This window comes from Pseudochaenichthys georgianus, chromosome 15 (assembly GCF_902827115.2).
Source record: "Pseudochaenichthys georgianus chromosome 15, fPseGeo1.2, whole genome shotgun sequence".
NCBI lineage: Eukaryota > Metazoa > Chordata > Actinopteri > Perciformes > Channichthyidae > Pseudochaenichthys > Pseudochaenichthys georgianus.
This window is the reverse complement of record NC_047517.1, coordinates 25596340-25620070: the sequence shown is the minus strand read 5'-3', so window position 1 is coordinate 25620070 and position 23731 is coordinate 25596340. Positions and strand designations below refer to the sequence as shown.

General features: G+C 40.3%; 1 protein-coding gene across 2 annotated transcripts; it reads right to left on the bottom strand.

Annotated features, from left to right (window-relative positions):
• Positions 1-461: 461 nt before the first annotated feature.
• On the bottom strand, positions 462-23595 carry parga (poly (ADP-ribose) glycohydrolase a). 2 transcript variants are annotated; one of them, XM_034100488.2, is made up of 18 exons: positions 23429-23595; positions 22760-22831; positions 21856-22500; positions 21586-21718; positions 20620-20742; positions 20432-20512; positions 19600-19674; positions 15620-15712; positions 14353-14507; positions 10992-11071; positions 10837-10897; positions 10521-10596; positions 8861-9008; positions 4191-4269; positions 3947-4055; positions 3428-3527; positions 2038-2166; positions 462-1398 (listed from the first exon to the last, which is right to left on the bottom strand). In XM_034100488.2, exons 2-18 carry the CDS (start codon positions 22786-22788, stop codon positions 1217-1219), a joined length of 2298 nt encoding a protein of 765 aa, XP_033956379.1. In that variant the 5' UTR covers positions 22789-22831; positions 23429-23595; the 3' UTR covers positions 462-1216. The 2 variants fall into 2 exon arrangements, with proteins under 2 accessions (XP_033956379.1, XP_033956378.1); XM_034100487.2 differs by having other exon boundaries at positions 22760-22828.
• Between the last annotated feature and the right edge of the window lie 136 nt (positions 23596-23731).

Sequence of the window (23731 nt, the reverse complement as noted above, 5' to 3'; positions counted from 1 at the left end):
ACAAAGACATGACAAAGGACATTTTTCTTTCTAATGAGTCTGAACTAATTATTTCTAGATGATCTATATATTATAACATTACCTTGATGTAAATCTACATACTGAACATGGTTCACATTAACATGTTTGTTAACGGAGGTTACAGTATTCAACCAATAAACAGCCTGTGCTAAAATTATTTTTGCTAGTTTTCCTTTTAGGGCAGTCAATTATATTAATGTGAGCAGAGGAATACCATTTAAACTACATACTTTAAGAAATGATAGTAAAGCGTACAGCCTAAAAACTCTAAAGTACAGTACTATGCAGTACATTTACAGTCTTTAATTTGATTTATGAACCCATAATTAAATATAATCCATACTGTCAATCAGAAAATACAGTAAATCATAAAAACACATCAATATCCCAAAAGTAAATGTGGAGTAAAATCATTAACAAAAATATCATTTTGCGTGCAATTATTTCCACTCCCAACTTTATTTGTTTATACAGTAGCTAACACTGAATATATTTGATTAAAATCAGAATAGAACTTAAGGTCTGAAGATGAAAATGACCATAAATTAAATATATGTTTTATCTGAGGTTAATCTCATGCAGATGACATTTTATTGATAGTTTAGATTAATGTTAAAATAAGGACAATAAGTGTATGTAAACATCCTATGGGATATTAAAAGAGCAGTGTATTTGATAAATAAATGTTACCCATGCATAGACTACACAGTATGTATGGCATCATCTCTCTGCATTCAGGAATCTCACCACCGCCAAGGTATGATAAATGGAGAAGAGAAAAGTAGCAAAAACCAATATGACAAGATAACTAGGGAAGATCATCATGTTATGGATTCTTAATAATGAAATGTGTTCATTACCATGCACATGATGAGTATTTGGCAATATTTGTAATTAGTGATAAACCAAAAGAATAATCCACATCATATTTAGACTAAAGAAAGGCCTAACAGCAACCAGGATTTACTATTGCTATACGTCTCACATTTGGCGACATACTACGCAGCTCCTAAAATACCAGCAACAAGAAAGGCAAAATAGTGATTTGATAGTTTGTGTGTTGGGATCACAAACTTAAAGGGAGTGTGTGTGAGAGAAGAAGTGATTGTTCGAAGAGCATTTTGAGGTTTTTGAACCTGGAGTCTCTTTTACACGTAGAGACAGGGGGAGGGAGGATAAGTGTCCTCTGTCCGTGTTATTGAGTGTCCGATGGTACAGGGGACATCCCAGAATCCTTTGTGGAGTCCTGGGCATCGGCGGCCATGGGGGAAGATACTTTTTCGTAGATGAAACTGTAGAGAGTGACGTCGGGTCGAGTCGTTCGGCAATTCTTGCACACGAAACTGGAGTACTGGTTCAAAAGCTTGTGCAGCCTCCCTGGAAGGGTAAAGGAGAGAGGTGAAGAGAGGGGGAGATAGAGAGAGACATAGGGGAGGGTGCAGGGGTGAATAGGAGGAATATGGAGGGAGATAAAAACAGGGTTTAAGTGAAAGTTCTTTGAGTGTCGACGAGCAAACAAGAGGGACAGAAAATGCAACGGAAAGAAAGAAAAAACGAAGAAAAATGAAAGCTTGTTCAGGCTCATTTCTAAATCACACGCACGTACACACGCACACCGGGCCGTGAGCTTTTTCTCTGTAGCCCCACTTTAGGAAATGGATGGCTAGAGGGGAATTTCTCTGAAAGGCTTCAATAAATGTCAGCAGAAGAAAAATGAAAAGAGGGGGAGGGGAGAGGCTGGGGTCAGTTCAGGCGGTAATCCACTCTGCAGCTGAGGGTGAATGGATAGGCTGAGGAAAAAGGAAATGGCCTGGAATAACTTAACATTGAGATGGACTGGGTTCTGTTATTTATGCGTACTGTCCCTGTAATGACGGCAGCAAGGACAACCTCCGCGTGCTGTACGGGCCTCAGGAGCCTCCATTCCTTTAATTATGCAATTTAGTGTAAGAGCTCAACAGAAGAAGGGCGGACGGGAGTCTAACAAAAATATGGTGTTTTGTGTGCGAGTCTTACCAATGTTGACTTGTCTCTCGGTGAGGAAAGAGTGTATTGCGTGAACATCTCTCATTAGCTGAGCGTCTCCGAATGTGAAGTAAGCCATGTCTCTCCCAGCCTCTGCCGCAGCCATCAACTGGATCAGCGCTGAAAAAGTGAGAAGGAGAACGCTAAAGGGGAGTCCAGGCAACAATAATATACCGTTTTAGCATCATTAGTATCCTTCCTTTTCACAACGAAATCATAAATGTGTAATTGAATGCTGTAAAATAGCTGAGGAAACTAAGTAATTGGTCAATAAGCTGGATGAGGTGCAGCTTCAGGCAACAAAGAACACGAGTGACAGGAGCAATTTGTATCAGAAGAGTAAATAATCCACCACTGTTAGCATAGCCTCATCAACGGCACTCAATCTTTTAGCCCTTGCAAATTAGGTCTTAAGCCGTTGAAATATTCAACAGAATGGATATTGATTCCAGATTTAAATACACAGCACAAACATTATTTGCAAACGGTCCCTAATCTTTACAACATATTGTAACAGCTCGTCTTATTTAACTACCACATCTCAAGTCAGCTGCGGGACTATAATGTAAAATACAGTTATCGCTTTCTAAAATGACCCGCTATGCTAATTTCAGGGGTAATGGGCGGGAGTCCCCAGAAGCTAATATTATCCTTTGGGACTTTTTCAAGTCCAGTGGATCTGTTCATTAAAGAATGTACACAAACATACCCATGTAGCTCCAATAACATTTGCATACAAATTGCAGGATATTTATGTGGAGATGTGGCTTTGAGGGCAGCAGTCTTCATGGATGAACAACATTACAGTTATTGAATGATGTTAGGATATTGACCAGGAACCCAACTGCGGAATTTCTGCAGTGTGGCGCACTGGAGGGGACAGTAAGGGGGCCCCTTCATATGAAGAGTGATGTTGTGTAAACCCACAGAGACCTGCGTCAGCCTGGATTTATGGTGTCCCTTTCCTGTAATCAATTGCCCTTTTAATGGAAAACATAAATATCTGTCAGCTGATCAATAAAGGGAGGGAAGGGACGGCTGAGTGTCACCCTGGGAGAGCTACTAATTGACCAGAGGAGTTTGGTAGAGACCAACATCTGTGGCACAGTGTCCATAAGCAGGACTGCTGGTTGTCCTTCAGCAGGAGCTTCAATGGCCGGAACAAAGACTAAAGATGAATGGTTGACCCCGTCTGACCTATTTAACTATTGTTTAATATAAGCAATCTTATGTATCCGCTGACCTATAACATGAGTACCATTTCAGCTTTCATATATGATTTTTTTTTTTTTTTTTTTTTTAAATCCTTCACACTTCTTGCTACACACAATAATTAAATTCGCCCTATTTGAATCCATGTTTGTAGTTTTGCCAACGATACCTTTGAGCCGGGTGTCTCCACCAAAAGCTCCACAACCCCAGTTTCCTGTGGCCACTGCAGAGAGGTGCTTGTCGTTGTTTCTGAAGAATCCACAGTATGCCTGGGATAAAAGCACATGGAGTAAGAGGAATGGGAGAAGAAAGAAGTTGAATTTTATACAGTGAATATTGTATTATTATAACAGAGACTATTATAATGTTTTACTAGGATATCTTGTAGGCTACCAAAAGCAAAAGTAACCCTGTTTAGGCGTATGCATCAACTTGAACTACAAGCAACACATATATATTATTATTGTGAAAAATACCGAAAGGTTCAGGTCTATCCCATCTGTCACATACTGACAACAATATATTTTTCCAAGATACAAAGTAGTACAAAAGTATGCAGAGTTTAAATTGTATTGCGTCCTTTCACAAAGACATTTATGCTTGAGGAACGTTAAATATTGTTTGCTACCAACTAGATTCTCATATAATCTAATCACTGTCCAGACAAGGACATTAGTCCCTCTCGTACCTTGTTGAGTTCTCTGGTCATCTTCTCGGGAAGAAACTGCTCCAGGAAGTGTCTGAATTTCAGAGCATCAATGGCCACAATCTCTGTACATCGCCTCTGCCAGTAATCCCTTAAAATAGAATAAAAGCAATTACAGATTTGATTGACAATGACTTGAGAACGTCCTCCCATCAGTCATCGAAACGTTTATGACTATATTAAAGATTATTTAAAATATTAACAGTACTGTGTTAGGAATAAATACCTGGCAGTCATATCCATGTGGTTGGCCTTCCATCTGTAACTCTCAGCATAGCCAGAATATTTACTGTACTGTTCAGTGCCTACAGAACAGGAAAGAAAATCCAGAAAATTAAACACTATTTAGTTTAGACTATTCACTATTTAGCAGTCAGAGCACACAGTAGAGCTAAATCTGTTTCAGCGACTTATTTCTTAAATCACATTTAGTGCTCTCTATGCTCCCCATGTGAGTACACAGTACCAGCATGTATTGGATTGTCATAAATAAAAAAACATTGATTTAAAAGGTAATCCGCTTTGGGTTTTGAAATGAAAAGCTTTCAGCCATAATAGGAAGAAGTGGTTAGAACAGAAGAAACTAACCTTGGCATCAATCTCAAAATGCTTGTAAAATATTAAAAAAAACTCTCGATCATTCATGAACTGACAACGCATCTCTTATGAGGAAGATAGCCTTTTATCATGTCTACTGATATGTGCTTCAGCATTAGAGAACGAAAGATTTCATCATTACAAATACAGCTGTGCTCAGTTCTAAAACGTATGCCTAGAAAAAGCTCCATACATTATGCATTAAATATGATGTAACTTCACTGCACTTCAGTGGAGAGCAGGTGTTAAACACGTGCTTGATATACCCTAAGAGGTTCAACTGTAAGTACTAGCAGAGTTTTGTATGCTACTTGAAGAAATGATCAAAACTATTTTAAAAAGGAATTCTCAATGTCGTTCTTTAGAAGTATCTTTTGAAGAAGCAGTAATTAAACGTTGCTTTTACCTTCGCATAAATGGCTTCATTTAATTTCGAGCATGCAGCATCTGCCAAAACTTGAAGTCAAAGCCTGAAGGATGATTTTCTTTTTGCGCCTTTACGAAGTATGACTTAAGCTAATGGCTTGTACTTGAGCCAGGGCATAACCCTACAATGACAGTGCAATTGGGCAAAAAAGAATGATGTGTCTTGGTAAAGCTTTGTCTGAGCGAACCAAAAGAAAATGTCTCCAGTCAAATGAAGTACTTTCTACAACACTAGCGACTCCTATCATCAAACAACAGGCTGCCCATATCACTTTCACAATCAACAGAGCTGTCCTCCTTCTCCTTCACCTTCATCATATCTATCCTGGCAACCGCCCATTAAAGCCTCCTGGCATTCAGGCTTCCATCACCTGATTACATTGTGGGCCTCTACCATCCCAGCGTTCGAAAACGCCAATGTACGCAAACCGATCTGACGCACAAGACTCAAACGCACAGGAAGATCCATGTTCAGACACCTCTTAAGACAACGAAATATGATTAACTCGACAGGAGAGGAAGAGGAGGAAGAGGAAGAGGAAGAGGAAGAGGAAGAGGAAGAGGAAGAGGAAGAGGAAGAGGAAGAGGAAGAAGAAGAAGAAGAAGAAGAAGAAGAAGAAGAAGAAGAAGAAGAAGAAGAAGAAGAAGAAGAAGAAGAAGAAGAAGAAGAAGAAGAAGAAGAAGAAGAAGAAGAAGAAGAAGAAGAAGAAGAAGAAGAAGAAGAAATGGAGCCTAGACTTTAAGAGCAAACACTTAATGCGTGCAAGGAATATTCTGCACGGTTTCAATGAATCTGTGGCGTAACTGGCCCATTCCATTAGTGGAGCGATGACCTTAGTTGGGCAATAAATTCCTTTCTGTACAAATGTAATAAAGTTAAGTGGTGAGGAGGAGGAGGGAAAGAGGGAGGGAGGCAGAATGATGTCTGGCAGGGAGGGGGACGGACTATCCACTGAAGGTGACTTGGAAGAGATGGGAGTATCAAAGAAGACAAAATGGCGCCATACGAAAGAGATGACCAATAACACCACATTGGCTCTTCTGTTTCTCTACTACTCTGCTCTTCCAACCTACAAGCAACACACAGCCATTTTTGTTTGAGTTTCTGCAGGCTTCGCCGAGTTATAAATCATGGCCTCTTGTCAAATGGATGGATTCCTCAAACCGGCTAATGATGCCTCTTGTGTCATCAATGGCAAATCTGAAGGCTCCTTTTAATGTCCTAGCAAAATACAGGCACCAAAACAGGACAAGTGATTGTTTAATATTTATTTGCAAAGCCAGATAAAGTGGCAATAAAAACAAATATGATAAGATCATATTTATGACCCATTTCGTAATGGTGAGTAGGCAATGAGATAAAACATCTTCATGCTCTACATACAATGACACTGCAAACACAATGATGGAGGTACATTTAAATCAACAAAGTATTTCATGAATCGACTTATATATGTTTATATTTTAGTTATTGGTCACTAAGTGCATAAGGGGTGCTAATTGGGTGTTAAAAGCAGCAAAAAGAATACCATGGCCGAAATGGCACACATCCTTGGCACAGAAATTATTAAAATTAGGGCTGTCAGTCGATTAAAATATGTAATCGCATGATTGTCCATAGTTAATCGCACATTTTTTATCTGTTCTAAATGTACCTTAGAGGAATATTTTTCAAGTTTTTAATACTCTTAACATATGAGTGGACAAATATGCTTTATGCTAATGTTTATTATCATTTGAACAATGACAAATATTCTCATGAATATTAAACACAACAACCTCTGAACATTACAAATATTCGCCTCAATTCAACCTGGAACCTCTCATACAATAATACAATACAAATGGTGTGTGTGTGTGTGTGTGTGTGTGTGTGTGTGTGTGTGTGTGTGTGTGTGTGTGTGTGTGTGTGTGTGTGTGTGTGTGTGTGTGTGTGTGTGTGTGTGTGTGTGTGTGTGTGTGTGTGTGTGTGTGTGTGTGTGTGTGTGTGTGTGTGTGTGTGTGTGTGTGTGTGTGTGTGTGTGTGTGTGTGTGTGAGAGAGTGAGAGAGAGTGAGAGATGGATCGTTGGAGCTATGTGCAACTCAAGGCATATGCTCATGTTGCGCGCACTATCCATGCTGAGTGTGCTGACTTTTCGTACAATGTCCCCAGTGCTTGAATTGAGTCGGTACCGGCACTTCTGATTTTTATCCATGTGGTACCGGTGTTCCGGATTAACTGGTTTCCCCGTTAACTGGTTTCCCGATCAACTGGTTTCTACTGTCGTTTACATACATATTTTGGTATATTTGGCTCAGTAGGAAGACTTTGATGCACATTCAGTACCAGTGTGTGAGGTTGTGGTTACGATGGCGATATCCGGACGCGAACAGCGAGGACTACAAAAACAAAAACGAGTTGACAGGGGATGTCTGTTCAAAACATTGCGAGCTCCAATAAATCATTTAAACCAGCTATTGTTGCCAGACTTATTACTGAATATCGTTCTTAATGTGATACCAAGTCCATCTGAGACCTGTGTACACCTTCAGACAGCCTCCAAGTGAAGCACACAGTGTTTACTCACAGTTTGAAAAGCAGCGTGGAGAAGTCCTTCATCTGTGTTAAACTGTTCCCTGTTCCCTGGGACTGGGACCCGCCCAGGGTAAACTGTGACGACTACTGTGGGATCATGTTTAATATGAAAGACTACACACACATGTATCCCTTATAAAAACGGTATTCTGCAGCACTCATCCAGATAAGATGTGACTGTTAACTCGTTTTGCAAAGCTAGCAGCAGAAATGTCATTGCTGCATGGGATATTTAGACTTAAAAATACTGATGGGTCATTAATGTTGGTCTCGGCAAACAATATTAGGAATCCTCTATTTCAAACTACATAATATTCAGTGTGCATCGACATGAAAATAACAAAAAAGTTCATGCTGGACTCAAACCCGAGTCCCAAAAGCAAAAATCACTCGAGCCCTGCGCGTTATGAGTGCGCCACTTCGTAATAGATCGCCACAGTGTAGTTTCTAACATTAACATTGATAACAAGTTCCAGAAAAATGTAACCCGACCATCATTTATAATGTAAGCGAATGTATTTAATTCATGATTCTCCAGGAGGTATCGTGGTGGTCCGTGGCGCACTCATAACGCGCAGGGCTCGAGTGATTTTTGCTTTTGCTGTCAGCATCAGCTTATAGATGGTATTTTAAACTCGATGCGCTCTGAAACTACGGGGCGGCCGAGGAAAGAAAATACACATGCGTTAATCGTGTTAAAATAATTAGTGGCGTTACATTTTTTTTCTGTTAACTTGACAGCCCTAATTAAATTAATTAAATCCTTTCAAACCTATACATAACCTGTCCTATATCTAGTCTGTATAAGGACATATTACATTATACATTATTTTGCTCACAAACTGCCAAGAGATCAAAATAGGGTCGGGGTTGGACCTTTGATTTACTACTCATTACGTTCAGCTCCCTTTTCACTGAACCAGTTTAGTATAAAGCCTAAAACACTGCAGACTGATGCTCCATCTAAACTCTTTCAGTGCTTTACTTTGGGTAGCTACTTGCTTCCATCCCAAACAGCCTCAGACTGGAAGGAGGTGCTGACTCTTCACCCACCAGTTATTTTTATGCTGACACGTGACATCTCTGTACATCTGCAGCCACAACTCTACTTTGGTTGACAATACATTTCGGTTTATCACATTTTTCAACCAACAGATAAGGTGAAGACAGGGAAACCACAACCAGAAAGGAACAGATTGAGTCAAATAAAATAAGCATACAGTAAAGTCAAGAGTCTTATACAGGCTGTAAATAAGGAACTGAGGGTTGAATATTATGCTAGTGTGTGACTGCGTACCTGTGATAATGAGGCATTCATTGAACTCCAAAGCTTCGGTGAAAAGGCGGGAGACAATGAGTTCAGGGTTGATGAGGAACCTGATCTCTTCCTGGACCAGTCCATGTCCGGTCACACCACCACCTACACACCTGTTTGCAAAGTCCACCTAATGAAATCATATAATTAGAAAATGAACGGAAGAAATGTTCAATTCCTCATTTAAATTCACAACCAAACAAATCATTAACGTATTGTCCTGTCTGTTTGACGCAGTTGAGAAGAACTGAGGTTTAGCTACTGTCACTTCCGTGATTTGAACAAATCACTTTATTAGAGGCTCCTTATTATCCGTCACCCACTGTGGACATTTAACACGGATAAATGTCTGAGGATCGTTGCTCTGCTTCCTGCTTGTAAATAATCAAATCAGGAAATCGTAGCAAAACAACGTACATGAGATAGTTCAAATATCTATAAAAATCTACATTGAATGTTGAGCGGGGATATGGGATAAATCTATGGATACATCTATTGACATTCCCTGTGAAGGTTCATCATTTGATTTTTAGATCCTTGAACTCAGCACTGGCATGATTGCATTTCCAAAAGCAATTTCCATAATGACTAAACTATCTGTACTCAAATTAAACACATGCTTCTAATTTTCCCCACAAAGCCTAAAGAAAAAAAGATATGCAGCACAGATATTTTCTCCCACCATCAAAACAATAACAACATCCCTGGTTTTAAAGAACTAGGCAATGTTGAAACGGTTTTAAATCAAATCTGGCCTTTGTTACCACTAAGACTTTTCTATCCCTTGATATAAGATGTATGAATACAAAGTTCTCCCAAATGGAGTTTTGGCCATTTTAACCTAAATATTGTGATGTGATACTGGAGCTTTTTGCCATGTAGGCCCACTCTCTGTTTTTGTGCCATGGATAAGAGGACAGTCAATTCAATCACAACGCTGCAATTCAAAAAGCCTGTCAGGGGTGAGGGTTCTGCTCACTGGCCCACAGCTACGTCAATCTGTGTGACAGTGAGTGTGTTTGTATGTGCATGTGTGTATGTTGTCCAAGTCCTCACCTCCTTCACTGGTTCACCCCTAACCTCACCTCCTGACAGAATGACAGCCCACTCTGCCCTATCAAAACTCAACACACAGCTTGGGCGTTGGTAGCCATCAATCCGGCTGCAGGACTCCTGGTCCACCGGGTCGCCCCCGTGAGAAGGCTTACTCTCGTCATCTTTCCCTCCCTGCACCTCTTTCTCCCTCATCCCCCACCCCGGGGTCTTCTCCTCCACCCTTTCCTCTCTGAGTTACTCATGTGTATACATCAGCTGTCAGCTCGAGTAAAACATGCACCAGCCCTCCTGAAACACTGGGGAGATGGTGTGAATCAATGCAGAAATATAAACAATGACCTTCCCGGATATGCACAGATATCATACAACCGATTTTGATTTCCTGCTGGTGGTTGACATCTATTCAGACAAGCAGTCTCTGACTTTTGAAAGCTTAACATAAGGCATGGTGAGAGTCAGAGTCATGTCTGTGGTTTGACCAAACAAGTATAAAAACAAGCATGCTACATCAAGTCAGCCAACTCTTTTGACAGAGTCTGGTGTTAGAAAAAGGAATTGTTTCAAAATGAAAAAAATATATTCCTACCTGCAGCATCCCGTGTCCATCATCCTCAATCGTCCCCTCACAAGTGATATGAAGGCGCTTCAGTTGAGTCTGGGAACTTGACAAAAAAGAGGATAACAAACTTCATTAACACAAAATACATTTCCAAATGTTAAAGGGATGAAGCCATAACATGATTCAGCAAAGAGTGTATGTACTAAAAAGAAATGTGGGCATGTTTACATTTTTGTTACAATTAAAATAAAGTGTCACTGTATATGAAAAACAAAAATATGGCATTCATTTGTAAAAACAAATCTCCTTTAATATGGGTTGTGAGTGGAATAAAGAGTAATACCTTTCCCAGTTTGGAGGAGTGTTCATTGTTTGTCTTTTGAATGTGACAAGACCCTTGGGCTCTTGAGAAAAAGAAAGACAATGTTCATCAAAACATTTTCATAAATTGAAAAACTTGGAGAACAGTACAGAAAAAAAGACATCATTATTGCTTACTTGTCTCTGTTACTCTCCTGAAGTAACACAACAGAGTTTTTAATTTTTCAATTTTTCTTGGTGAAGAACCTTCAAATAACCTGAAAAAGAAAGCAAATGGGATTTTGAGAAGGATACTGACTTTTGTACATCTCAAATAACAACTTTGACTTTATCATGTAAAATAAGAATGTAATGTGTTTGAGTAGATGAGACACGGATGTTTCTCTCAGTCATTATCTCTAGCTCAATGCACAACATGTCATAAGTGAGGTCAAGCTTTTAAACTGGCACGATGTCTCTCCCATCTACCTCTATCCTTCACACAATGGCGCTGCCTGAGGCCATGTTTCAGTTCTTCAGTTACCATAAAACAAGGGTGGACAGAGGAAGGGGAAAAGAGAGAGAGAGGGAGAGAAAGGAAGAGGGAGAGAGAGAGCACAGCTTAAAACCACCCCATACTGGTCCATTAAAAAAGGGACCTAAGCTGATGACTAATCACAGTTCAGCATTCATCTTCCCCTCCCCCTTCTGCCAAGATCCAGAACAGAGGGGTCAAATAAACTGAAAAAGTAATATACTAAAAGGCCTTTAGTGAGGGAAAACATGACATTTACTAGGCAATTAGTGCACTGCTGTTTTTCCTTCTATTTCCTTATACAGCTCTGCAAAGTCCCCCACTCACCCCATTTCCATCAGTCTCAATTTGGCTACAAGCCTATGAGATAGGGTAAGAGAAACTGTGGTGAAGGTAAAATCTCTAGAATAACCAAAAATCGCATCTCTCTAAAAGAGAGAAAGGCATCTACAAAGGATTCAGTCATATATTCCCAGTGTCATAAAGTACACCAGGAGACAACATTTCTGACAGTTTGACCATTACCATTAGGGATTTTCTAGCAAATGGGGTAGGCCATCTAGTGGTCAGAATCAAAAGCAAAGGATTTATTTCTTAATAACAAGCGTTACCGTTCAACAGGCTTATGTAATTTTCTTCTCATAGAGGAAAACATAAACTAAAGAGATAAGACCGCCCTCTTTCCTCTAACTCAAATCTATCCATCACTTAACGGAGGACAAACCTTGACAGTTGTGCCAAAACAGCAATCAGCAGATTGCTTGCTGCTCTGCTTGTCCAAGACAGAGCACTACTGTTGCCGATAAGCAAAGTGACGGACACTCCCTCAATTACAGGGGGGGAAAGGGAGGGCCATTAACGATCCAGGGCCCGTTTTAGACTGCAGTGGTTGTCTTGTCTTTTCTCATCTTCTCAGAAACACCACGACTTTTTCCCCTCTTGCCCTTTCCTGTATTTCACTGTCGGCAGAAATGCTGATAGTGAAGGCAGCCATGTGCTGGCATGGCTCTGAAGCAGCCAGCCCCACATCAGGAATCAATGCTTACATTATTACAGATGCCTCTTCACTTAGCCTGCCACTACGGTTGATGTGGAGGCAGACATCATGCTCCCATACAGATGACTGATTGTGAAAGTACGATTAAGGTTCAGATACAAAAAGAGGGAGTTTGGGGGGGGAACGTGGAACCAATCAATATGACCATCTCTTCATAAACTAAAACAGCCGAAACCCATGGGAGAGCAGATGGCCAATTAGACTCTGGATATCAGTTAGGACAAATGCAGATTGCAGGGAATATTAAAATGATTTTGTTATGTTTCAAAGAGTATAAGTACCATCATAATAAGGTATTGAAAAAACTGACATCTGTAGTATGTCAAACAAAAAAACATGAAGTGATTACACATCGAGTGTGACTGGGAGTACGGTCGTCTTTCAACCAGAAGGTTGAGGGTTCGATTCCCAGCCCATGCAGTCAAAATGTCGATGTATCCTTGGGCAAGATACTTGCCCAAGTTGTTCCTGATGGCATGGCCAGTGGTGTGTGAATGTGTATGCATGTTAGCTTCCATAGGGCAAGTGGTACTGCTCTGCATGAATGAGGTGTGAATGGGTGAATGACTCGTAGTATGTAAAGCGCTTCGAGGGGACGAAAAGACCTGATAAAGTACAGTTCATTTACCATTACCATTTACACATGCAACTAATGAGGAAAGAAATACAGGGAAACTGAGTTGATGTGATATCTGGATAATGTCCAGTGTGTACTGAGTTACCTACAGACCACAACTTCTTTTACTAGAGATGGCAACACAATCTCATTCCTATCAACTTTGTAACCATCATCTGCTGCTCATACCAAGTGTCTTGAGCTGCAAAATAAGACAAACAACATAAATGAAGTGGTTCCTCAACAGAGAACAAGCTAAGACAGAGTTAAGACTTAAAGACTGTGAAAACTGTGATAACAAACTACCTGGGGGCAATATATTGCCACACCCTCTGCTGCCGCCTGCACACGCTACAACAGTTAAGGCCGAGGTTGTGTACTCTACAGTCTGGGCCTGACACCACTCATGCATCACCTCCCTCTGTTGCAAATGATGTTACTCCTCCAAATTATGAGAATCCAGAGACAGATAGGCAGGTGTGCCCTTTCAAATAAAAGTACATCAATACAATTTGTTTCAATTAACCATCCCAGGCTTTTCCAAACAGACCACTGGTTCCGAGTAGGTAGAAACCGAGAACACCAATTTAACACTCCTACTCTGGATCTCCCACCCAAACAAAAACACACAACAGCAAGGTGGAGCTCAAAGGGCTTCTGCCCACGATCCACCTTCAAGGCCTGAAGTGACGGGCACACAACGAAATCTTACAATCAGGAACATCAACAAAAACAACTTGTATGCTCTTTGACAACATGTTTTAGATATTACAAGCTTTAACTGCGTTTAATGGCCAGATCCAATCAGTTCATCTTGTAATGACCCACTGTTTGGAAAGAAACATTGATGTTAGGATATGTGAACTTAATGGACACAGAATAAGTTGAACCTAAGCAATGGAATTAATCTAATAAAATGTTTTCAAGGCAGTTGTGCCCCCTTATGGAAATCAGTTTCCTCTGAATGGTAGGAGTGTGCTAATTAATTTAAATTCTACCAGTTTGTAAAAGATTATTTTAATTAACTCAAAAATAATACTAATTTTCAATATATTTGATGACACTGTTGTAAACAATTTGAGAGATCCTGACCCTGTTAATCAAATAAACGCATAATTATACTAATGACTCCAATCGTGTTTATGTCCAACAACATTGCACCCTTCTTGTTGAAGCATACAGACCAACATTTAGGATCAATATCTGAGTCTCAGATCTATTCAGTCTTCCGTTTAGAGTAATGAATTACCCAGAGTCTGCAAAGGCTCATGGGACGACTGCAGCTCACTAAATTACCCTTGTGAGTTGCTGTCCCTTCATTCTCTTTTTGCCTAGGTTGGTGTGCATTCACCTGTAAAAGTTGATCTCAGGATAATTGCAGTACTCCGACTTGCGGGAGTTGCGTCGGGGGAATGTGCAGAAGAAAGCGTTGGCAAGCAGACACGCTATTTGCTCCTGAGACAGAGTCAGGGAGTGGTTTGTCCCGGCCTTCAGCAAGGGAATTGGCTAGGAGGTAAAAGAGAGAGAGAGAAAAGTAAAACAGAGACCAAACCTGAGATCATAATGGGAAACATTAGGACAAGGAGGGATGCATAAGAAACACACAAGGTTACGTGGGTGCACTACTGCGGGTCTGATGGCTAATGGGGCTAGATAATTAGTTTAGCAATCTAGCAAGCAGAGGAGACAAGGAGAGTTCCATTAGGTAAATGGGTGGTAGTAATTAAGGTCCTGGTTTTCTTGCTCTCCCCGAGGTTCGTTCAGTCAGACACACGGGGCCAATCCATCTTCACTGATTAGGGCTAAAGAGCCTCACAAGGCTGCCCGGTTAGCAGATCAATACAGGCTCTAATAACACACACATAAACATTAGTCTTGACGCGTAATACCGCTATACAAAGCGGAGAGTCAGAAAGCTTCATTATCCAACCGCTACAGATGATTCTGAGGTGAAATCTATAAGAAATTCCTCCTCCGGTTAAACCTGAGCAGTGCTGACATTCTGCCTCTGGTTTCCGTCTCCAGTAACAGCCACAGGGATTTTCCTAACATGCCCACCCAGAGTGGGAGCTGAATTAGGTTTATTTGATTTAACAGAGGCCCCGAGTAGATAACTAAATTACAAAAATATAGATGTTAGGATTTGTTTGCCTTTGCTATAATTGACGACAGAGAATGAAGATGAAGACAAATGGGGATGACATTTAAAATATCTGTGACATAGATCAGCACCATTTATTTAATGTGAATAGAAAAAAAGAGGGAGTGCCCCGTATCTGAAAACATATTGCTCGGAGGTAGACGAAGAGCTAGTGTGGAAGATAGAAAGGAATAGACTACATTTTACATTTCAGATTCGAGGGATTTTCTCAAGCGAACAGGCATGACACATCAGATGGATGTCTGAAAGCTCTCTCTTTTTAATGAAGCAGTTCTTGATGTGGACCAAAAGGGGTATTCATTATCTAGCAGTTGTACATCATGAGGTGATCGCGTTTAACATCCATCATGTAATACTTTGCCTCTCCTCTTCCTTTACACTGTTGATCATTTTGTAAACCCACTGAATATGGCCTTAAACAACTCCAGTAAAACCCCTTAACCCCTCTTACTCTTACCAATGTGCAGAGGACAGGAGCACTGAGAGCAAGGTCAACCATGGCTGGCAGGGTGGTCTCAAACAGGTGGTCCAACTCAGACTGCTCGAGACACTGGAGGAGAAAAAACAGAAACACACAGGCCGACGTTTTGTTAAATGGGATATCTCTGCAGAGCTGAGTGCATAGCTAGGCAGGCAGTAACTCAGAGCCAGCAGTCAGAGTGACGGATTAAAACTGACGTGACACACCAGCTTTACCCACCACTCATTTTTCCAGCCAAAATTCTAAGTCATAATTGTGTTTTTTTACACAGTTAATGTCTTGCTATCAAATTGTCAGTTGCCTCTTTTCCCCCCCAGCAAACATACAGATAACCATTGTGAGACACACAATAATAATAGTAATACTAACAACAAACACGAAAACATTTGAAGACAAAACATGATATATCTTTACATTGTTAGTTATTCCTGTCCAAATACTGCGTGTTTTGTTTCGTTAATGTTTCACATTTCTTGTATACAGGTTGCTTCAGAGATTATGTTGTACACAGTTTCACAATAAATAATCCTTTCACAGTTTTCAAACATTCATTTCATCGGTCATCTCATACTGAAAACAGATCACCTTCAATTTTTCTGTTTAATAAGTTCAATAATTTATTTTAGAGTTATGAATGAATGTCTGAGTAATAACATTACTAAACTATTTATAATGCACTTCTCAAAAAGAAGTTTACAAAGTTCTTCACAGACATAAAAAGAGAAAACAAGAGATAAATAAAAGAGAATATAGGAAAAACTCATTTTAAAAAAAATAGTGAAAAAAGGCCCTGAAAAACCTGAGGAACAGCCAACTGCTAGATGAACGGTTTAAATGATCTAATAATTGTTTGACTGCGGGTCTGAGGTTGTAACCCAATACCAGTAAACAATATCTGAGGAAAGATGCTCAATTTTCTCATCTCGTACAAGAAAACTCAGTGTCGGAGAGCTTTATTGTTGTTTTAGGGTGAACTCCCACTCCTCAGATATCAAGAATCCCAACACTTCAGCGGGGAAGGAAGAAATAGAAATGCTGCAGAGCCGCTCACTACACAGAATCTGTTTCAGAAGAAACTACCATCAATCGGGGAGCGAGCCTGCCACCGACGAGGCATCCATACTTCAGCCTATAGCTTACCTCAGCATCCATCTGCAATTCCCTCGAATATAAACACCCAGTTATTCCATCATAGACCCAGATTTACAATGCAATCACTTATGAGTGTATTGGCTTCGAATGACACTGTGATCAATCACTTGCCTTATTCTATCAAGGTAAGCAGAGGAGCCTGCGCTGATTAAATGGACCTTCTGGAACACATGCAAATGACCAATTGTGGACAGAGTGGCAGGATGGCTTGGTTTTCAACAGGAAGTCTTTGGTGGTTCATTCTGCCGGGGGGCATTTATATGGCTGCAGAGCCGGTCTGACTAAATGCTGTCAGAAGTAATGAGCTGGCAGACATCATAAAGCGCTCCTGTGGGACTAATAGATGGTGGTTGGAGATGTGGCGGGAGGATGAAACTGGATCCTCCCCTCAGCAGCCGACCTTCATGGTGATACACAGTTAGGCTGCACACACCAACTTTCACATCAATACATTTGACAGACCAGAAGCAGGACTGTCATGATTTACTAATGCAAAGGCTAATGATCCATTACAATCTGCCTTCCCCTCCGGTCCTTACAAGTTATTTTCATTTCCTGTCTTCATTTCACGTTTGTATTTAGATGCGGTAAAGAATGTTTTTTAATTCATTCAGGACAAACCTTTCAATCATTTGTTAAATCCCTGTGTGAGAGAGATAGAAACAAAACAAATAATAAAGCACAGAGTGAGAGGGATAGTGTGAATGTGTGTGTACTATTGAAACATCAGCTGTACTCACTCCTGGAGCTCTTTCCCGCTCAGCCCTCAGACATTTATCAGAAAGTGACACGGTGACAGTTTCATTTGGCAGGGGAGAAACACTAAGACAATTTACAGACAAGCCCTAATTTGGATAACTCTTTTTTCCCCCCTATGGCTATTACACGTTGAGCGGAGTGTCAATCACCGGCTCAGGGGCAATGTGCCTCGTGACAATTACCCCAGTGCTGCAAAAACGTTGCAACGGATTTAATTAGGTGGTCTTGGCTGAGGAGGACAACAGTTAGGATTCACACTCAGCACAAACTAGAGGAAAAGAGAAGTAACATTTAAAAAAAAATGTAAAAAGGATGAGCAGCAGTGAAAATGATTTTGCCTGTTAGCTATCAAATGAGTTGCCCAAAGAATGGCTAAACAATTCAGTGTATGTGATTCTTCACTACATTAGTCTCTGTAGGAAAGATATATCACTTATGCATATTTACTGTGAATGGCAGCTGTTAAATCATTCCTGCTCGATGTGTTGGCAGGGTGCTTTCAACGCTCCCTCATCCTGCATCCATTAACTGGTAGAAATGTAAATGATAGAAAGCTACCAGTAGGCATTTGGTATTGGTACACACAGGCATGTATTCATATTCCTTTCATTCATTTGCTAATTACAGCACATATCTACTTTTTGAGTGCTATTCCCTTTTGATATTCAAACCTTTACTTGTAGTTTTCCTGCAAGCATCATCCTCTTTGGCTAAATGCCTCAGCAGGAATGAAATGCGGGGAATACGGTGCTCAGAGTCGTGAGCAGACCCGCTGACGAAATAGACTCGTGGAAGGGCGAGTGCTTTTACTGAGCATCCTTACAGATTTAATGGGACCTTTTAATTAAATTGGATTAAGCTATAAAAAAAGACTGAGTTGCCTATTGATCCACCGAGCTCTCTGAGAAATTATTTCAGGGAACAGAAAAAAAAGAAAAAGAGACCACTTTGAAAGGGTCTGGATTTAGCCGAGTAATCAACGATAAAGGGACGGACATCACGTTCTGATATTAATCTGGCTGGACCGTAACAAGTCTGAAACAATACCACTTAAATGCATGAGCTCCATTCGAAAAAGTACTTTGTTCTTAATGGCTCAAACCAAGACAACTTACGAAAGAGAAGGACATTACTAAATGCTTTACTTAATGTAAATTCCAAATTAGGCTTCTTTCAGAAATTGGCCTGCTCTGACTTCGTCTCACTCCACTTCAAAGTAAGTACACTGCCGGTAGACGTGCAGTTAAACTAATGATGTGTCTACACGATTTCGGGAAAACAAATTCTACAAGAGGACTGGGACTGATTCTTCCCTTGGAAATGCTATATTGTTGTAAGAGTTGTAATAACTGTATGATAAGGAAAGAAATTGTTATCCCACATGGGAAGAAGTTTTTTCTGACAACAGGTATGTAACTAGAGTCCCTAACTATCTTAGCAGAAAAATAATTGTTATGGAAAGAGAAGAAAAACATATTCATTCCCCAGGTTCACCTGCAACAGCTGCTGCCGCCATGCTCTGTGCTCATCTGTCCTAACTGTGTGAAGCGTATTTGCTCCTAGGAGACTCCCAGGTACGAGGCGGGGACGAAACACACAGATGGGCTCGCAGCCAAACAGAGGAGAGCAGGCTCCTGTTCCAATAGCAACTCTAGTTTAGTATCGTCTTCAGCTTCATTCAGGTACCTTTTTAAGACTTATTTAAAATCATGTTAAGTTAAACAAAACCTCCAGAATATTTCACGGGGGCTACATTTCAGAGCGGTGATACACAATGAGCTGCATTTCACTGAAGAGGTGTTCATTTTTCTTAAAAGACACATATGAAAGTTTAATAGCAAATTATCAACTATAAAAATGTTTTCCCACCTTCAGAATGTATTCTAATTCAATATGCTTCATGTTCAGCAAAGATGCATTTTATACAAATGTGTTGGCAATACATTATGATCAGCAGGCTGTAGGGAAACCTTTGTAATCCTTCCACTTAATGTTTTGTGTAAGAGACCCGAAAAGCAGTTAACATTCATGTTTTGAAAGCTTACCTCTGTGCAAAGAAGGTTGAGCGCAGTGAAGTCCCATTTCTTTGCATGGACTATGTTGTATCTCAATATAGCATCCTGTAAACCAGAAAACAGTTCATTAGTCATATGTTATTCAGTTATTTATCCAAAGAAGAACATGCTTAAATATAAGAAACTATCTGGCAGAAATGACCAGCAGTTGTCAGGTTACAAGGCTTCTCTTAACACAGGGTGTACATTTGTTGCAAAGTCTGCCACCATGTGGTTGTTAATGGAATAGATTCTGTATATGTATCCGTATCTGCATGTAGCTCGTGAAATTGAAATAATAACATAGAACTTCTTCCATATAGTTTTGGTAAATGCACATACCTGTCCCTATTTAAATAAACATTAAATCAAATTAAAACAAAATTACAATTAAAACAAAGCCTACATATAAAAAGATAGTTTTGAAATTGTATTGTGTCCTCACTGTATTACTACTCATCTTTATGTCACCCATATCTCTCTCTGCAGTCACTTATCACTGCAGTGACTACAGTTCAGCTTTACTAGAACACATAGTATGTGATCATGGAGAGTTGGAGGAGCCAGAACAAAGGTGTGTGACTGCTGGAGCCAACGCTTCTACTTCTTAGCAGATAATGAGGGATGAAATGCATAATGAGGATGTTTGCCAACATATAGAGTGGCAAGGAGAGGCAGTTAGCCTCTTTCCTTACCTTTGGTGTTTCAGTGAAGACTTCAAAAGTATGGATAAAAGTAACTTAGCATATCAACCTGTTTAAGTGCAGACACAGAGTATGTTCAGCCTAACTCCGCAGCATCCAGCTCAGCACAGTTGTCTTACCCTCACATCCAGAGAGCTCTTGAACCCTCCATGTAAGGCAGTTTGGATCAGCTCCCACCGACTTTGGACACCACCTCCACCCTACATGAGATAACAAATTACACTTGATTTGATTACTACATTCATCGAGTAGGTACACTGACTGGCATGTTTTAAAAACCCTGCACAGCTGTGATGGACATTAATACCTCAGCATCCATAGGAAACAGACTCTTCTCAGAGCAGGGCATCTTCACGGACACATCATCCCACGCATCTTTGAACTTGCTGGGGTATGAAGCAGGGACATCTCCCTCTCTGAGGAGATCCGTCTGAAACGGAAACAAAATGTAAGAGAAAAACAAAACATAAAAAAAAGTTTATATAAAAACACAATAAATCACATTTTATTAACTTCTCAATCTTATGGCGTTAAGGTTACTTTATTTGTACCTGTAGATAGATTCAGTTTGCAGTAGAAGTCGAGCTATCAATCATGAGATACACATTTCACAAACAAAGCAAGACAATTGACATATATGATACTAATATGTACAGTTTTAATAATCACTAAAATAGAATGCATGACTATGAATAAATACATAGATATTGTAGATGTGAAATTAAGAGGTTAGTCACTTTGCCCTGTTAATTATTTCATTATTGTTTATGCAACCTCAATGCATAAACAATGGTAATTTAAGTTTGACACTTGTTTTTACTTAAAATGATATGTACCTTTGCTGGCTGACTAAACAACTGACAATTAGGTGTCCGGATTTTAATGTAGAGATGTGATTTTCTTAAAACATTAATAAGAAATGCCAGCATTCTTGTGATATAAGAGGTAATGGAGAGAATCTAGCTTGGGTGGCAGTGATAGGTTGATAGTAAGGCACGAAGTAGCTACAGAGCCATGAGACAGTGTTCCTTTGGGACATGCAGTGGAGGACACAGTGTGATAAGAGCTTTACTGACAGGAAGCCCTGAGGGGATAATGGAGGAAGGTTTCACTCTCACTCCCATGTTTCCCCATCTTGTTATATCTTATTAAAATGCTTCACAATGCACACAATGACCAGTCAGACATGCATGTACTTATTTTATGACTGTAGTATTCTTCACAACATACCACAAACAAAGAACAAAGATAATACAAGTGGCTGTTTCCTCACCCTGATTGTGACTGTGTGGTCAGGTACTGCTTTTAGGTGAGACAGAGGGGGGGCACACCGGGGCATTCTGTTCAGCTCATCTATGGGTGTCCCCATCCATTGCTTGTCCATGTTTGGAAATGCCAATGACACACTGTGAATAACAAAAAGAGAACAGGTCAGTATACCACACACAATTAGTAAAGGACATTGTGAGCACAGCAGAGCGAGGACACAACAGGAAAGGTGATTCACTAATCAGAAAAATAAAAAGGTAATAAATAGAAGTACCTTTCGGAAAGTTCACCTAAATCCTGGCTCATGTCAGATGAGCCACTGTACTCGGCTATCTCAGCGTCCTCAGTTCCAGTGGAAACCGGATTGGGGTTTTCTTTGACAGAACATTCAGAATCAGAGTCTTTGACACACTGCTGCGATTCCTTCGCGGAGCTAGAGTCCTCTGCACAAGCACTGCCATCGTGAAGCTTCTCTGCAGAGCTGTTGACAAGCATGGTTTTACAGATAGGGCTATTTGGGCTCAGCATCTCAACATCACTTGGTGTACTGACACCTTGCATGGGACTACTACTAAGAGGGAGGGTGAGTTTTGGATTTGGTGAGTGTGCAGAAACACAGGTTGTTTTAACCGGGTGAGGACCAGGTGAGGTGGACCTCTTAGATTTCTGTCCATCAGAATAGTGCGATTGAGTTGAGTGACACCCGCTGTCTACAGGGGTGGATTCATCGAGCCCACTTGCTGAGCCACAGTCCATTGAAGTCTGAGATGCTACGCCATCTTGCGAGTTCTCCATTTGTGCACAGTCTTTTGAAGTGTCAGTCTTTTGTGGTCCACAAAAGAGTTCATTTTTTCCATCTGTCAAGTTTGTGTTTGGGACATCATTCTTAGGACCCTCTGGTTGGACTTCAGCAGTCACACTGCAGCAGGACAGAGAGATAACAAAGTGAGACAAGGTCTTGGGTCTTTTTAGCAAACTCAATTTACAATATGTATACTTATGATCTAAATTATGCAACTTCCCTTTTCAAGAGTTCAAAGTTTAAAAGTACATTCTGTGCATATCCATTTTCCTACTTAAAAACATATTTAGTGAAAATCATACAAGGCATTAGCATGTGTTCAGCCTTGAATGAAAAGCTTGAACACACATAGATCCTTATCTTAACTAATCCTTACCTTGTTTGAGAATCCATCCCTTCGTCCATATTCGACAGGTCAGACAAGACGAATTATAGATCTCAATAGCTGCTTGAGAAAGAAAATAACTCATGTTGAGAAGCTTTTGACATGCATGAAAAACCTAGGATATAGCTATATACTGCCAATGTTCAGGTCTCAACGAACCTCACATAGAGTCACAGTCTGGTTTCAGACGGAAGCTACACTTAAACCGTTGGTACGAACAGCAGGGAAAACTTAAGGCGGTGAGTTCGTTTGTGTGTTTGCTCCACTTTCTCAGGTTATGAGGAGAGTTGTTGTCCCACCTTTATATCTTAATCTCTGCGATCATTTAGCCTTGTCTGTCGTCAGTTGTCTGACAGTCATTTTGTTTAAACGCTAAGAAAACACTGCTACAATTAGCTAGCTAACCAGCCATAAACAACAGTATGCTTTCATCATAACCGTCACTGTTAAAAGTAGTTATTTGGCTATTATTGGTTTCTTTACAATGGATCTGGTTAGTATCTTACAACGTCGAAGTAAACAAATTGTACAGAACAAAAAAACAAGTCACCTTTGACTAACTTAGCTTTGATTGGCTATAGATTAGCTGTAGTGCTAACGCAATTCAACCTGATCAAGCTAGCAGTAGTGGGTCCAGTAAAACAAAGAGATACAACTCACATGCATTCCGCTCCTTGTGTAAGACATCGGTCTTAGAAGCAATACATAATTATGTATTTATTATAATGTCCAGCCACTTCTCCCGGACCACATAACACTCCAAATGTTTTGTTCCGGTTTTTGGTTTACTTTCACTTCGTTGTTCCAGACAGCTGCTGCACCTTTACGGCAGGAGCATCACGACCAATCAGGACATGTTTCATGGAGCAAGAGGCGGGATCACGAGTCGGTATCCTAGCAACTGGCTTTACCGTTAAATAAATATTGATGTCATGTAGTAGAGACAAGTAAGAACAAATAGCC

Bases quoted from the DNA above. Each gene is read 5' to 3' on its own strand.
- parga (XM_034100488.2), bottom strand. From the start codon at position 22,788: ATGGACGAAGGGATGGATTCTCAAACAAG. The intron at 4,056-4,190 runs GTATTTATTCCT...TTCTATTTTAAG, and splicing joins CACATGGATATGACTGCCAG to GGATTACTGGCAGAGGCGAT. The intron at 3,528-3,946 runs GTACGAGAGGGA...CTTTTATCCCAG, and splicing joins TGACCAGAGAACTCAACAAG to GCATACTGTGGATTCTTCAG.